General features: G+C 41.5%; 1 protein-coding gene across 1 annotated transcript in view; it reads right to left on the bottom strand.

Moving 5' to 3' along the window:
* rasgef1ba (RasGEF domain family, member 1Ba) overlaps positions 1–15,328 on the bottom strand; it is a gene marked incomplete at its 3' end in the record, with an annotated part of 32,238 nt that extends 16,910 nt beyond the window's left edge. Inside the window, 5 exon segments of the mRNA XM_062416796.1 lie at positions 235–450; positions 6,007–6,144; positions 6,278–6,400; positions 6,683–6,865; positions 15,077–15,328. Of these exon segments, the coding sequence (XP_062272780.1) occupies positions 235–450; positions 6,007–6,144; positions 6,278–6,400; positions 6,683–6,859 (654 nt within the window). The 5' untranslated portion in view covers positions 6,860–6,865; positions 15,077–15,328.
* Between the last annotated feature and the right edge of the window lie 2,230 nt (positions 15,329–17,558).

Raw genomic sequence — 17,558 nt, forward strand, 5'->3', positions numbered from 1 at the left:
ACGTATTGATTAAAACTGATTTTTAAAAAGGCAGAGCAGAAAAATATGTATCCTCAGGTCCAAGAATGGCTCGATTACAGTTTTCTGATGATTAATGGGCAAATGTCCTTGATAAATAAACTATTTTCAAGGTGTCTTGAAGCCAATTTTAAAGAACTATTTGCAGTGGAAGGATCTCAAATGATGGATGTGGCAAATGTTTCAACAGCTACAGCTACAGGATTTCGTTCTCACCAGTTCTATGTGCGTGAGCTGCTGGGCGACAGTGAAGGGGTCGTTGCAGATGGACAACATGTCTCTCTGGATGGATGCCTGGGGCTTTGCTTTAAGAGCCGTCAGCCGTTCGGCCGCCGTGGCGTTGATCTTGATCAGCGCCTCCTCGTACTGGCTGAGCACCGTCAACCTCCTGATCAGGCCCTGGCTCATCTGGCTGACCGCCTTTCTGTAAACCTGAAGGGAAGAAGGGGAAAAGAGATTTAATTTAGTCTGCAATCACTTGAGAACCTGACAAAGTTTGTTGATGAACATCTTCAGAAAGTTCTTTTCACAATCCTTTCATAAGCAAATTTTCCTTGGATAACTGGAGGAACCCTACGTCTCTCTTAACCATGAGCTATGGCTTTGATTTCCTGTTCTCCAGTTCGGTACTAGTCTGAGACACAATGATGGCACAGCTGTTAAATGCAGCTACACCACATTTCCATTATATCTAAAGACTCTACAGCAGAGATAACAAGAACAAGACAGCTGAACGTGATGTAAATTTGACCAAAATCTCCAGTAGCACGCATGCACTGTCTTTGTTTGGCTCGGCTGGAGGTGTTTTGGGTTAATCCCCTGCAGCAGTTTTGTGAGAGAGGATGATAACAACCTCGGTGGAATTTACAATACTCATGTTGACTACACGTCAGCAGAGCTCACTGCAAACTGATGCCAGCTCCCAGCCCAAACCCACAAAACGACCCTCACAATGTGATGCCTCCAGTATTTATTTTGCAAAAAAAAAAAAAAGCATCCTTTTTTGGTCACGCAATGGGAAGGGTCACTTATAACATTATGCAAGCTCCTTCCTGCCGGGCTCATTAAGGCCTTTCAGCTCTGGCAGGGCAGAGCAGAGGACTTTTGGCTCGCTGTCCTCAAGGGTTGAGAGGTCAGCTTGTTCTGAAACCTTCCCCTGGACTAAAAACAAGCCATGATTAGATAATCGTCCCCCTTACTGACACACTTTAGCACAGAAGTTGCATAAGAGGGTCTATAGGGGCAAGAAGGACATGTGTGTTTGATTTAGTCTATGTGGAGAAGACTGCATGTTCCTTTTCGTGGCCTCTTTCCATACCACCGGTATGAGCTACCCAAAAAAATCTAGGGTGATGAGGCCCCGTTTCTCACGACCACATCCCTCTCCTCCCTGGACTTTCTGCCAATTCAGCCTCCCAAAAACTAGGTTCTACAAACAAAACTCAACTTCTACAGTGTGGGAAGGAACACAGCTCGTCTTATAATGGATGTATAGGCCCGGTGCCTAGACAGCAATCAAGTGTGAGGAGTCGGTGCGGTGCTGAGGCAATTGGAGGGAGGAAAAATGAACAGGCTTTCATTGCGCTGCTGGAAACGGCAATGGAAGGAACTTTTCTGAAATTCATTTCCCAGAGCGTGACTAATGCATCTGTCTGAAGATGTGGCTATATAGGTGTGATTGCATGACATCAACAGACACACTCACATGTCAGACAATCATGTGTGGTTGTCTGGATATTACAGACTGCAGGTCAGAGAGAAAAATAACACTTCTGAGAGAAGGGCTGGAGATTAGAAAGAAAGTATTGATATGATCTGTGCTCCTCGGACATTGACAAGTCTATTAGGGCTGCAACCTACCACTGTTTCAGTATTGACTATTTTTTTCCCAATTAATCAATAGATGGTTTAGCCTATAAAATGTCAAAAATGAGTGAAAAAAAAATACCCATCACATTACCCATTACAACCCTACATAATTTAGACATTGTAGTATCAGTGTCAACAATGTATGCACTGAGCTGGTGCTTGACCACGCTATCCTGCACAGTTGGACAACAGTGAGACACACCACCAGTGAAAATCGCTCCAGTTGCCACTTCAAAGTCCACCATCTGCTGTAGCGTCTGTCCCCACTACAAACAGAGGACAGGCCAGGGTCGGATAAATATAGTCACAGATCTTGGAGAAAACAGCATGCCTGACATTTCTAAGCAGAGGGAGTCACAATTGCTCATCATAACTATTGGCGTTATGGATAAAGATCCTAGCAGGGGGCACACTGTTGCCTACGCTATGGACCCTGGCAGTGATCCCGAGGTGGCAGACGGATGCTCAGTGCAAGTCACCATAGCTGAGTGCGTGGTTTGGTCCACGCCATCGTATCACTAGAGGTCCTGTTTTTCTTGGCTGAGCGGCGTAACTTCCTGCAGAGCACCACCTGACCCACGAAAAAGACCTGACTGTTTTTAGCAGGTTAGCCAGGCAGAACTAATGAACAGATAGTAAAAATGTGCCCAGAGCAGGAATGATTAATCTAAAAAAAGAACTGTGTTGCCACGTCCCTCTCGACCACCTACTGTAACCGAGATGCATTAGCATTTCACATGAATCTGATACAAACCCAATTCAATTTCAGTTCGAAAGCAATTTGCAAGTCAATTGTCTGCCAGTAATGTGTTAAGAGAGTAAAGTCTCAAGTTAAGTCTCAGGTTTTTATTATTATGACTTAAATCATTCTTGAGTGCATGGACAGCTCAGGGACACCATGGACAGTTAGCATTTCTGTTTATACTACTTTCTAGAGTCTGCTTGGAGGACACAGTAGATCAGCATCTATTGATTGCTATGTAAACAAATTGGAGCTACAGTGATGTCCACATAGAGGCTGCATGTACACCCTCTGATGATGAAATTTAAATCACCCTCTGGTATCCTTGCATACTGGCAGATGTGGAAAGTATAACACATGCTTAAGTACAGAAGGGGTCTCTTTCATTCTAAGTTAACATCAGCATGTTAGCTCTAAATACTGACCTGCAAGAACTTCATCTAAAATGTTAAATATTTTACAGCCTACACAAAATATAGCGTAGTGGCACCTGTCATATACACGGGTAATATTTGGGTATTTAAAAAAACATGGTTGTCCCAAAGCCTGCCTTGTATGAAATTTAAACAGACGTCAAAACTGACTGTATATTGTGGGATCTGTTAAATCAACCAAACATCATAATAAAGCAAAAAAGAGCACTTTGTGCAAAATAACTGCACATTTTGAGGCAAGGCAAAAGCTCCCTACCACCAAATGAGGTCAGATGAAGATCACAGTGCTTGTTTTCTCCTCGGCTGTTGCTTCCCTATATATCCAACCACATCCATAATGACAGTCTTACTACGGAGATCAAGGTCCTGGAATGTTTGGAGTGTGGTCTGGACACGACTTCGGCCAGATGTTCAGAACATCTATTCTGGACTCGAACCCCTTTTCCCAGAGCGCTGCGGTCGATGCTCTGAAGATTCAGCATCTCGCTAAACTTTAGACCTGCTTCTGGTCAGAAAATTGTGTTTGTTTTCAAAATGAATCGGGCAATCTGTGACAAACACAAATGCAAATCAGGTCTGATCAAACCCCTGATTTAGCCAGTAAACCACTTCCTTAAACTTTGGAAGCTGGCCTTTCTAAGAAACATCCCATGGCGAATCATGTTTTTACTATCACGGGTTATCATCTGCAGATAAATGAATAAACAGTATCACAGGATTTACTCCTTAACATTTGCTTGTGGCAATTTTGTGAAGCCGAGGCACCACAGCTTTTATATTTCATTGGAAAAAACGTTCTTGGTCACGCTGTGTGAATCATGAGCATTGTGCCCACAGCATATATCACAGCACATCTGCAGGGTGTTAGAATACTGTAAAAGGTTTGCTTTTTCAATACAGTACAAACATCAAGCATTTGTAACCTTTATCTATATCTGCTGTACCCATCTACTTTGGGATGTAAACATTTTTTTTTAAGAATAGGGCAAGGCTGCACCATTACCTTATAACGTAGATACTGATAAGATAGAAAAAGCATTGCGCCTGTGGCTTTAAATGATTTGGATACACTTAAAAAGAAAAGACAAGCATAACACGCTTTTCCTTATTTTATAAAAGTGCACTGAGCATGATATCACCTCAAGGGGAAACTAACAGGAAATAATGTACTAAATCGGTTTGTTACCTCGGGGCCAGAATCGATTTGAGCTATCAAAAATATCTTTGGAGGGATGAGGTTAATGTCAGCTGCAGCCAATGTACTGTGAAATCAAAAGATGTTTGTGTGACCATCAAAACACAGCCTCCGTATCTACGAGCATTACTGAGCCAGTGTGTGTGTTACCGGCTTTCAGATAATGTCAAATGTGTTTTATCTCCAGAGGTTACACAAGGAGAGGAACTGTGAATGTGTCCAAGTGTCATGTGAGACACATATTGATTTCCTAATTAAATCGGGATCAATTCTCGTGCTTGCGCTATTGATGAATCATGTGAAACAGGCATTAAAAACTGCGGGTGTGGGTGGGTTGTTTGTTTGTCGTGTTGAGCGAGTGAAGGAGGGATGTCTTTCATCAGGACACATGAATGCTTGTGTCGTCCATCACTGCCGGGTCCTAAAAAAGACCCCGCTGCCTTTATCATTAGCAGCAATCCCCCAAAACACACAGTTAACTAGGACACGCATCAATACGCATGTGAGACCGTCAGGACACGCACTGAAAGAGCCCTGATTCATGATGACTAACCAAATTATTTGTTCCGACTGGAGAAAACTGGAGTGGGAATGCTATCACTGAGGGAAAAGAACATGTAATATAAAGCTATGTTAACCCAATTGGAGCAAGAAATGATAAACACTGAAAACTGTGAATGCTACTGAAAAGAAAAACTAAGATGGATGTTTGGTTTCAGATTTCATGTCTTTTTCTGGGGTCCTGGCCTAGAAGGTGGTGTAAAAACAGTATATTATGACATAAAAATAGGCGAAGAAAACGTGAAAAGCATACTGAACATCCAGCTAAAGAATTGACTGGACATTTTGTATTTTTTGCAAGAGTTAGAAGAGAAGATTGATACCAATATCATGTCTGTCCATTAAACCATCGAACTAATTGTCAAAATACATGCTAATTTGTGAGCTTTAGATGTTCTGGTTGGCAGATTTTTTGGATTTTTGCTTCAAATCTTCATGCTGAGCTAATTGCCTCCAACTCTAGCTCCATGAAAGTGACCTAAAAATAATGTGATTTAGAGGATTTACCAACATGTTGAACTATTCCTTTCAACAACAAAAAAAAAGTGCACACAGGTTACTTTATTTAAGTCACCATTTTGTTGTCCAATTAGCTTATGTTAGCATTTCCTTTCATGGCGTATATATAGCATGAGTCACTGCTTGTCAAAACAACTTTTTCTATATCTAAATGTCAAACAGTGGAGGGTCTGCATGTGCACCAAAGATAACAGAGGGGACTGGACAAAAACACTTCTACCCTACTAAAAAAACTTTTATCCAAACAGGGCTGCAGAGGCTAATGGCGTACTAAGCCAGTGACATTCAACTCTGCAGCGGTGGAACAATTCAAATGCTGCCTAGTATGGAGCACCCCAGAGGCAGCAAAAAAGCCACCTAGCCAGTGAACAATGGGGCTTTTCTCTCAGCTCAGCCAGCCTCAAAAACTGCTTTGTTGCCAGAGGTACCCCCCCCCCCTTCACCTCACTCCACTGCTATCTGCAAAAATCTGCCTGTGCCTGTGGCTTTGCTGCACGTGCGGACTACAAAACAGCACTTCACTATCGGTGATAACTCCCAAACTAAACATATTATCTTATCAGCCAGAGTCTTTTGTCACTTAACCAATTATGATTAACTTGTATGTATCGTCTGTGTTGAGCCGTATGAAGTAATACAATTTAAAAAAAAATAGAAAAAGGACGGACCTCGTCTCCATTGGCTAGCCGGTGGGTCAGCTCCTTCAGGCTGCGCATCATCCTCTCGTCCCTGAAGTCGTAGGGGAAGGTTTCCGTCCATTCTGTCAGTAGCTGGAGGATCTTAGGAGAAATCTTCCTAATTCTCATCTGAAAATAAAAGATAAAAATTGAGTATAGCCATAATGGAACTTCATATTTCCTAAAATAATCACACAATGGACGTAGAAGTTTGACAGAGTTGACTAAAGATGGAAGAAAAGTTTTTAGTTGTTGTGCTCACCTTGTCAGCTTGGGGATCGCTGAGTCGTTGCTGCTCCATGCACAGGTGACACACCTTAGACATGAGCTCGTATGGGCGGATGTAAAGACGCGAGCTGAGCAGGAAGGTGAAGATGTACGTCCTCTGTAGAAAGAAAAGAAAAATAAGTTTACCACAAAAGGTAAAAATCATGATGATAAAAGTGCAAACTGGGCAAGAAAACTGCTTGAAATTAAAAGCTAGTATGGGGAAAGCAAAAGCAGCGTTGGCACTTGACAAGGTCTCAAAGCACCTGAGCTTCTCAAACAGAACAAAAAGATAATAAAAAAAAGGTTTTATCTCCTAACTTTGATGAAACTGCAAAAGGAAAATAAACCACCAGGGATAGAATGACGAGTAAAATGTAAAAAAGAAAATAATACTCACATCTGGATAATAGTCTACGTTTGGGACCAAGTGGTGAATAAGAGCCTCCAAGGATCCGGACGCAAGGTTGTTGTCATGATAATAGAGGCCGGCGTAGCCTTCCTCCTTGGTCTGATACAGGTTCTTGTTGTAGCTGCCGGTTCCCAGCTGCCCCGTAAACGGTGGTGTCTGAGGCATGTTGTCCTACAAAGAAAAAAAAAAAAAAAGATGACAAACAAACAGCGGTCAGTCAGGATTTAAACCACTTCTCTCTGATAGGTACTTGACCACAGAGGCTGATGCAGGAAAGCCAAACAAATCCAAAATAGCCCTTAGACACAAACACAGACGGAAAAGGTTTGCTTGGGAAATGGTTTGGCCATGGTCAACATCCTCCCTCCTCTGGATACGTGCTGTCCATTTTAAGGTTTCTGGGTTTCGGTTTTAGTTTATTTGGACGTACAGATGTGATGGCTGGAAATGCAAACTGTGGTTGAGGCACAAAAAAAGGATAAAAGCAGGCTTCCTATGAGGCATGACAAGGAAACACACTAGAATAGACAGTTTACAGACGCTTTGTTCAGCTGTGACCAAACTCCAGTTTTACAGGGATTTGAACCTTTAACTCTGGCAGTATTGGTAGCTTGCTCTACCAAACTGGGACAAGTTATATAGCCAAAACATAACTGCAGGCCAATCGTTTTTATGTCCCAAAAAGCAACAACCTATGACTGGAAATGACCCAATTTTCAGAAAACAAATGAGGGGTTTAGGATTTCAGACAATTGATTCATTCAAAGGATCGTCTAACTCGCATGAAAGTGGGTATTTAGTGACAGAGCTTATAAAGAAAGCTCTGTGTTTGTGCTTTAACACACACACGCACCACGCACCAAAATGAAAGGGACACCACGAACGTGTGAAAGCTTGTGAGAGACTGCAGGCCGAATTGAAACTCTGCAGGATGTCATGACACAAATCCCATTAATGCTCAACGTTGATAGTTTACTTCCACTGCAGCAATCTGTGCTGTGTGTGTGTGTGTGTGTGTGTGTGTGTGTGTGTGTGTGTGTGTGTGTGTGTGTGTGCGTGTGTATGACGCAAAGCGAGGAGGGAAGTGTGTGTGCCTGCCAAAGAGGCACAAAACAAATGACCATGCCGTGTAGAACGTGACAAATGGCGGAGCACGTGTGCGTGGCAGGACAAAACACTTCCTGCATCATAATCCACATCTCTACATGTGTTTCAGACTCTCTGTCAATAAATCACTTACACACATAAACAAAAGTAATATTTCATGTAATTTAGTGTCTGTTATCAGTAGTTAAACTCAAGTATCATTTTGGGACTTACATGGAAAAACTGTCCTCAGTGAGGGAGCAAGATACTAGCTTTCAGACAGTGTTCAGGCCAATTAAACTTTAGTGTAACAGTAGCACAAAACTAAACAAAAAAGATCCAATAATGTCAGATAATAGCTGATTAAGATAGATTTAACTTGCTAAAAAGCCAGACCAAATAAGGCACATTATGAATTTGACTTTTCATTTAAAAAAAAAAGGAAATGGAGGTATTTTTTCTTCTTTTAAAAATCCCACAAACAACTCTTTATAAAAGCGAGGACCAGACATCAGATGTTAAACCAAAACTGGTTCTCACAAAACTAGAAAAACAAACACACACACACACACACTCTTCTGCCAGTGTACGAGCCTCCTGACCTCTGGACCTGGCACATAGGTTCAATCCCTTGCCAGGCAGACTTATGGCTGGGGAAAAACACAAAGGGTCTTTTCACACTTGGGGATAGGGTGAATCAGGGTGCAACACCCCCACCCCCACAACATTGCTCAACTCTCTGCACACCCCCCCCCCCACCACCTGACAATATGTTGCCCTGTGGCTGCCTGCCGAGTCACGAAGCCTTAAAGTCTGATGCACAGCAGTGCTGCCAGGGACGGATATGTGAATGCCAGGAGGTATACACTGAACCTGCCCACACACCGCCACAAATAGTTCAAATAAATTCAGGGTTTTATTGTCCTGTGATGGGTATATGGGCTTCAGGGGAGGTCTACAGGAGTAAAAAAAAGAGCGAAATCAACTCAGATCAGACCAGAGACGGAATAAAAGATATTATTTAGAAGCTCTAACAAGGTCCAAGTCTTGAGTTTAACCTTTAAATCATCACAAGACACAGCTCTGTTTGCCTTTGCAGGGACTAAAAGCTTGATATAGATACAAAAAACAAACCCTGTTTATTCATGAGTTCACATAAAGCCTCCGTCCGTCCTTCCACCCACACGAGGCGAACCACCCAACCTTCCACTTTCACACGCATGCCGCCCCATAATGCACGCGTGCACACACCGACCATCGCTATTATTCAGCCAGACAACCATGGGGCCATTTCCATGAGAATGAGTGTGAGGAGTCAGAGCACAGCGGCCCGAGCATCTGCTGCACCATGTGGCTTCCCAGCAGAGAGAGGGGAGAGACGGGGAGCTCACGAGTCTGATGGAGGGAAACCCTGATAAAAAGTCAAGTGTTACTGGGATGTTTGTTTACTCCACTGAGGGATTGTGTTAGCCTTTAGAGTTCTTAGAAGTATAGCAGACTTTGTACCAGCTTAGTATACAGACTTCTACTGTTCTACACTAAAGAGTGCAGCAACAGCAGCAGGTGATCTGTGGCTGAGAACATGACTTGTTCACTTTTCCCAGCTGGAACTCCCTAAATCAAGCTTGTTTTTCTTACTCTTTAAAAGGGGCTTTTGTTTTGATCGGTCCATAATTTGATTCAATTAAGAAAATTAAATAACAATGGCAGACATGTGTAGGTTTCAGCTTCTCTAATGTGATGATTTGCAGCTTTTGTCTCACTCATTGCATTATAAACTGAACCCTGTTGGAATTTTAAACCATTATTCAAAGAAAATAAGCAGCTGGAAGACGACATCTTTAGGCTATGGGAAACTGCAATGGATATCCAGCCTTATTTTTGACATTTTGGAGCCTAAACAATTAAGTGATATGGCAACACAAAAAAAAAAGAAACTTCATAATGAGGAAAATAATTAGTTGCAGATAGAGGATGCACCAATCCACTAGACCGGCACTGGAGCTAAAACTGACCTGCTATCAGCTGAATGCAAACACTACTTTCAATGCAGTTTTTTGTGGAAGTCATTATAAAATTCAGTATTTCTGCAATCAATCATTTAGTCAAGGCAGGCGGCCACAGCAATAAAAATAATACCAATATGCTTTTAATTCAAGTTCTTTATTTTAAATATGTAGAAAAATGTATCAGGAGACACAAGAGGTGGAATTGGTCCAACGCTCATTGGATGCCTATTTCCAATATTTAATTCCTGGCACCAGTCGAGCTCATTCATATCAAGACATGTTGGATCTGTAAACCGACCTTAACGCGTCCACACTCCCTTGAAGTGAAACTCAAATGAACCTCAGCTCGCAGGTCAACATACGATGACAGAATTGAGTTTCTACTGCAAAGCAAAGTTGTATTGAAGCTTCGGTATTGTGGCATCACCTCTGTGTTTCTCTGATGCTTTTGGAAAGGCAAACAATTTGGATTAATTTCATGTTGCCAGGGGCAGGTGGGGGGTTCTTTGAAGATAAAAGCCATGTCTCTAATACAAAAAATCTAAAAATCTTTAGATACAGGACACCATGAGATCAGATGTTTGCACTTTGTCCTTTACGCTCTGTCTTATACTAGAGTAGCGTTCCAGCCTACCAGCAAATACAGGTCAGTATTGAGCATTTTAAAGCTAATTTTAAGATATATTTGTACTTTAAAAGGCATTGATTGGTCTTGAGGCTTCTGCAAAAACACTCTTGGCACTAATACTTATTTTCATTATCGATTTAACTGTCAATTTGTTAGCTGTTTTTGTCTGTAAAATGTCAGAAAATGGTGAGAAATGTCCATCAAAGCCCAAGATGCAACCTTAGATATATATTATTTTATCCCCATCAATGGTTTACAACCCAAATATATTCAGTTTATCATCAAAAGACCAAATAAACCAGAAAATAATCACATTAAAGGATCCAAAAGTGAAGAATTTTAGCATTTCTTCTTTAATTAATGACTCAAAATGATGAATCAATTAACAAAATAGTTGCAGCTTTGTTTTTTAAATAGCAAGAGGAGGAGGAGGAGGAGGAGAGAGTACCACCTCCATCTCTTTCTGTCTATTCTTCTTTGCTCCACACCAGCTGCAGCTTTCACTATAATCCTAAAAACAAAGCGTGGGATGCTACAAGCAGCGACATCTGAGACACACTGATTTACATTTGGCTTCCAGGTGTCGTGTTTTGTAGTGGTCGTGGTGGTGGTGTTAGTGGTGATGGTGGTGGTGGTGGTGGAGGGGCGACCACATGTCGAGTCCCCAGGCATGACAAATACAAACTCTTCACAAGTTGCTGTTGGTTTAGCGTGGCTGCTGGCTGGGTGGCAGCTGAAGATAAACAAACAAAATGCCAGCGCTCGCTTCCCCACTTTAAAGGGGGGGGGGGGGGGGGGGTTTGTTTAGGTAGGATGGGTGGTTTTAATTATAGCCTCGCTTGTTGTGTTTGTGTGTGTGTGTGTGTGTGTGTGTGTGTGTGTGTGTGTAGCCATCTGCCTCAATGTGTAAAACAGAAGTCTGGTTCTGACTTAAATTGGATTTAAAAGGACAGAAGATATTCAAATTTCTGTCTGTTTCTGCTCGTGATAGAAAAAGATATTTTTGTACTCAGCCAAAAAAAAAAGAATAAAGCTGTAAACTGATATGTGGATTGTTGCAATGCCAACACATTGTTATCCTCAGCATCAATTATAAACAGATAAAAGGTCACAGAGTTTACTTGGTTCAACTTTTCAACCGTGATATTCTTTAAATATTCAAACTCGTGTGTATTTTTATAGCACACGCATGTTTTCCTGCTTCTTTTATCGACTGCAGACTCGAGCGCTGATCATCACATGGCAGTGAGTCTCTCAGATGGGTTCAAATCTGACTCAGTGATGTCTCGTGGTAGTCTTAAGGGCCTGAGACTTTCTCCATTTCCATTTACACGAGGAAGTAGTACGCTGGAACACACGACTCAAAAAACAAGACGTGCAGTTTTTTTTTATGCTTTTAATGCTTCAGGCGTTTAAGTTGCACTCTTACTGAGAAAGAGAACAAGCTTGAATTATTCTAAAATAATGACGTGAAATTAAATGCGACGAGATACTCTTGTGACCCTGGAGTGATCATGTGCAACAGAGAAGGGAAGAGAGGTTTTTCCTCTTTTTTTTCAGGCTACAATTCACTGAAAGGTTATAGAAATGTCAAAATGTTTCCTGTTTTTTGGCCTGTGGGGAAATTTGGAAACAGAGAATGGCAGCAGCTTTAAAAGACCCCAATCCTCCCCGGGGCAAATGTCATATTAGAAGTAAAACGCTGCTGTTCCTGTGAAATTACCTTTAGGCTGCAGGGCCCATCAATGACACAAGCTCGCAGGTCATTTTATCTCCGAAACGTGGAGGGTGGGGCTGCTTCCCCAGGGGGACAATGATGGAGACTTGCTCAAAATACGAGCTATCAAAGAGCCGGCTGAAGCTCTTTCCCGCCCTGCCCGCAGTGTTAACGGCCACTCATGATGAGCACCCATCAGCAGTTCAGAGGCTATAAAGACGGGGAAAAAAACTCAGCCTGAACACACAGGAAATGATTCCCGTGGTTCAAGAGACGAACACAAGCAGCCTGATACTTGTGTTTACTGTCTGAGCTGCTCCGTGATGCTATTATCCTGATAACATGCATTACAATTCTTACAACTGCTGAGGAGCAGCAGGTCAAAGCAGTAAAGCGCTGATTTGTCATGCAATAAAACGTGATTTGCAACATGCACGAGAAGTAGAGAAGTAGTAGCAACAAAAATGAAAGCTTAATCTTTAAAAAAAAAAAAGGGCGTTTCTTAGGTAAGACTAGTGTAAAGCAGAGGGGGAATGTGATTCAAGCAGTCAGACAGTTCGAAGGACCATCAGTAAATCAACAGACCCCCCCCCCCCCTCCCCCATACCTCCTCCTCCGCTGCGTAAACACTTTGAAAGGCATGAGGAATCTCACTCATCCATGGCTTGAGGAAATGAGGGTGAGAGATAGCTGCTGAGTGTCTGCACAGGCCACAGTGGAATAGTTGAAGTAGTCTAAATAAAGCCGGCCGGCCGGTGGTGTGTGTGTGTGTGTGTGTGTGTGTGTGTGGTCAGAAGTGCTTAAAAAACCGAATCAGGCGGAATAGTTCAGAAAGTAAGAACTACACCTGTGTCGGTGGTTTGATATCAAAAAGGGAGTCAGGAGAACAGAGCATCCTCTTGTTCAAACACAGCTCTGATGTGTTGAGTATGAACCCATCATCATCATCATCATCATCATCATCCAGGCAGATGTGGCAGAATCACATGATTTACAGTACAGGAACACACACACAGACCAAAAGGGAAAAGGTTTCACCAGAGATATATAGCCAGCGGGGTCAATGAGCACAAAACTCACAGTGAAAACTAGGGCAGCAACTAATGATTATTTTTTCATCATCAAATAGTTCAACCCCCCCCCCTCCCCTCACCTCCCCAAAGATGATCAGTTAAATATTGCAGAAGAGAATGAAATCCTGAATATAGTCACGTGGAACCAATTTCTGACGTTCTTACTTTGAAAATTTGCTTTAAAAATCATCAAAAGGTGATAAATCGACCAATCGCTGAAACACATAACGATGTTTCAAATTCAAGCTGTGAAATGAAAGTTAAAGATACCAAAAATGTGTATAAATCGACGCACAAGACTTGGGATATTCCACTCATTGTACGGATTTAATGAAGAGCTGGAACAAGCAATAAAGAAAATATGACACTGTCAGAAAGGATGATTGTTTTCCTGAATTTAAAGATACTTAAGAGACAGTAAAAAAAGGGACAAGCTGGATGTTTAAGGGGTCAAAAAAGCTGCTTGGTGCCACAATCCAACAGCAGTGCATGAGTACATTAAATGCAGCCCCTCTCAGCTCCTCCACCCTTCTCCAATACATCCAAACACCAGTGATGAATGCCGCAGCACCAACCAATGTTTTGACTTTGAGTTTAATGTTTGCAGCTGTTGCACATAGTGGTAAAAATCACATCTCCCATATACAGGACTCAGCATCAGTTCTTGACAGCTACACGGATCCTCCTCCTGCAGCAGGTACCAAAACATCCTGCATGCAAAAACCCCTCTATGATCTCTACTTATGATTCTCCGAAACATGGCTCAAGATTTAAGAAGCATTTACTAATTAGAAACATCAAAAAGCCACATTTCTAGTCATCTTTTAAAGCTGCTTTTCAATAAAATAGAGAGCCAGTGAATGCCACATGTAACCAAAACACCAGAATATAGTCAATAAATCGACCTCCGAATAACCAAATCAATGCTTACTGAGTTCAAGCTTAAGTGATGGGTAGCAGAGCAAAAAGAGCCCTGCATCATAATCTGCGACTTGAAGATTCATAACATCCCCTTTCCCTTCTTCAACCTCTTGTTTGTGTTGCATTTGTCCAAACACAGCCCACCACAACTGCCAGGGCTACACAACACATACAGTACAGTAGCAATCATGTAATCCGCAATCCACCCTCACATTGTCAGCCAGTCATAGTCCTGCCAAATCACCAATAAACGGATTTAACTTGTCAGCACATTAAGAAAAAAAAAAGGGGGAAAAAACCCTGAATGCATGTTGTAATACAGAGCAGTGGCACGGAACACCAAGTAGGAGTTATTTAGTAGATGTGGGATTAACTTCACTGATCCTCTACTGTCTTACAGGAGAGGAGAGGAGAGGAAAGAGAGGGGGAATCCTCTTAGCCAGAAGGTAGTGAGGGTTAAAAATAGTCTATTTACAGTGATTTTCAAAAAATCCCATTATTGGGGTACATTAAGGGGGATCACTATGGGGACAATAAACAATAAAAAAGGAATGATTATGCTAGTTAGTGGAGCCAACTAATTAGGATGTCATTACTCAGGGTTTGTTTTGGTTCTGGTGCACAAAGATATGGATAAAGGCAATAAAAAGGCGCAATGCCAGCTCTCCTACTGCGATAAAAACACGATTTAAACACTAGGAATCTGTATTTTTTGCAGTCAAATTTGCATGGAGTGCATTTAAAAAACGCTGTGTCTGTCTTGTTTGGCTGCAGACAAAGTGCGCTTTTTCTACCACCTGCGCGCATTTTGGAGGAGACGCTCCACCACCAGCAGCCTCTCCAATGCGCACACACACACACACACACACACAAACATACCATAACATTCAATTAAATAAAACACTGCTCAAATACAATGATTCCTGCTGAAATAACCTCATAGCTCACCTCAATTAGAAGGAATCCAGGTGCGAAATTCCTCTCGTATCCAAAAAAAAATGTGTGAAAACAGCGCTTCAACAGCTGAGACTTTCTCCTTTTAACATGTGAATGAAACCGAGTAAGTCCCCTCCTCGCTCCGATTAAAATCAGAGCAGCATTATTTAACTAGTCGTCATGCAAAAAAAAGAGAGAAAATGTGTATTCCTCTTTTCAGCAACAGCAGCAGAGTAAAAAAAAAGGAAAGGAAAGCCGAGTGAATGAATGAGAGCTCCGGCTGTAGTTACTCCTCTGACCGCCTTCACTTGTGTTTTGAGCTCCGGAGCTGCGACCAGCCTCAAGACTTTATTGTGAGGGAGAGAGAGCAGCCAATCAGAGGAGAGAACTCCCTCCTCCCTCCCTCCCTCCCTCCCTCCTTCCCTCCTCCTCTCTACCATCATCATCATCATCACCCCCCCCCCCCCCCCCCCTCTCTCTTTCTCTTCTCTCGTTTTCAATTTCATTTCTCTTTCCCTTTCTCTACATTTATCACTCTCTCCATCTTATGACGTTTATTCTCAATCTTCCTCTTTTTTATAATGTTTCCCAATTCGGTGAAATGTCAGAAATTCAAAAAGGGGAAAAACTCACATAGTCTAAAAATAGACAGCATGTGACAAGTTGTGGTTTGACCTTTTGATTTGGGATTTTCTTTTTTTTTTTTTAATTTAAAGCCCAATTTAATCTGATTTTTGGTAGATAAAGTTTCTATATGTATATATATGTGTTGTATGTGTAGTTTTTGGGCTTATTCTGGTGGAATATTTACAGAAATGTTTATTAATCTGCACTATCCCTAAGGAATAAACTAATACAATAAAATAAATACATAAATAAATAAATAAATAAATACAAACATGGGGAAGATGTGGGCTTCTTTAAATCAATACATTTTTTATATATTTTGTTTTTTGTTATTGTTGAATTGTATTGTATTGTGTTTAAAACAGATTGAGTTTCCTTTTAATTTGATTTAATTTAATATATTATAGGTTTTAGCTACATTGCCATTTCTAGCATTTATAACAAAGAGTCTACAGCCATGCTAGCAGCTATGAGCTACAACGCTAACATGCTTATTTTTAGCTAGTATAATGTTGATCACCTTAGTTCAGCATATCATGCAAGTGGTACTATAACAAGTGCTAATTAGCTCTAAATACAGTGTCATTAGATTTGGTACTTTGAAGTAGCCACCATATGGACTCCTGTTTGAATGCTTGATTTCAGCATTTTAAATGTCGGTATCTTGTATTTTTGGAGCCAGAAGTGACCACATTTGGACACGAAGGTGGAGCTGACTCTATAGCGTTAGTTGATAGCTGTTAGCTTGGTTAGCACGGTGCATTTACAGTCTATTGTTAACTGTGATAATGCTAAAGTTTATTTTCACTGACAAAAAAACAAGCTTAAAACCATTAAAACAAAATATACTTACTGGAAAAAGCGAAACATCCGACTGCTTAGAGTCTTTTAGTACCAACCAAACAATTTAAGCAACCAAAATGAACTGAAAATGCATTGAAATAGCTTCGGCTTCAGCTACACCTATACACTGTGAATTTGGGGTACGTTACCTAACCAACAATGTTGCCATGGTAATGACTTAACTGTGACGGCACCCACCTATTAGCTATAGAGTACCTGGCTGTAAACATGTTAATTTCTGCTTTAAAGTGCGGATTGACTCACTCTGGGGACAGCCTCACATTAACACCTAATCTGCCCAAGGGGGTCTTGAAGCCGACCAATCAGAGCAGAGAGTGGGCTCATCAGGAGGGGGAGTCTTAAAGAGACAGGAGCTAAAACGGCCTGTTTCAGACAGAGGCTGAACTGAGGAATTATGAATATCTGATAAAACATTCACGGCAATTCATCCAGTATTTAACCAGCATGATAAAATATATAACAGTATATATGAGCATATGAGAGAAGGAATAAAAAGGTGATTTGAGTGACTTTGAACATGGCATTATTGTTTGGTACCAGACGAGCTGGTTTTGAGTATTTTTAGGAACTGATGATCCTCTACTGGGAATTTCACACACAACAAACTTCAGGGTTTCACAGAGGAAAGTCCAAAAAAGAGGAAATATCAAGAAAGAGGCAGTTATTTGGGTGTTTTTTAGTTTTAGCTTATAGAAAAGGATGGGTGAATATTAAATGTTATATATTTTTAAATTGTGTTTTAAGTTATTATTGAAAGAAATATCAAGTGTTTTGTGTTTGGCACATTAACAAAGAGCTTCACATCTACCCATCCCATCAATATCAAGCTTGTTATGTTTCACCTTTGTCTCCTGCTCTCTCTCTCTCTCTCCATACCTCCTCTCTCTTGCTTTGTCCGCCCATTTCACCCCCCCTCCGCCATCTCTCCCTCCTTATCCCTCCCCCACACTCTCTCTCTCTCTCCCTCCCCCACACTTTCTCTCTCTGTCTCTCTCTCTCTCTC

This window comes from Scomber scombrus, chromosome 4, assembly GCF_963691925.1.
Source record: "Scomber scombrus chromosome 4, fScoSco1.1, whole genome shotgun sequence".
NCBI classification, from domain to species: Eukaryota; Metazoa; Chordata; class Actinopteri; order Scombriformes; family Scombridae; genus Scomber; species Scomber scombrus.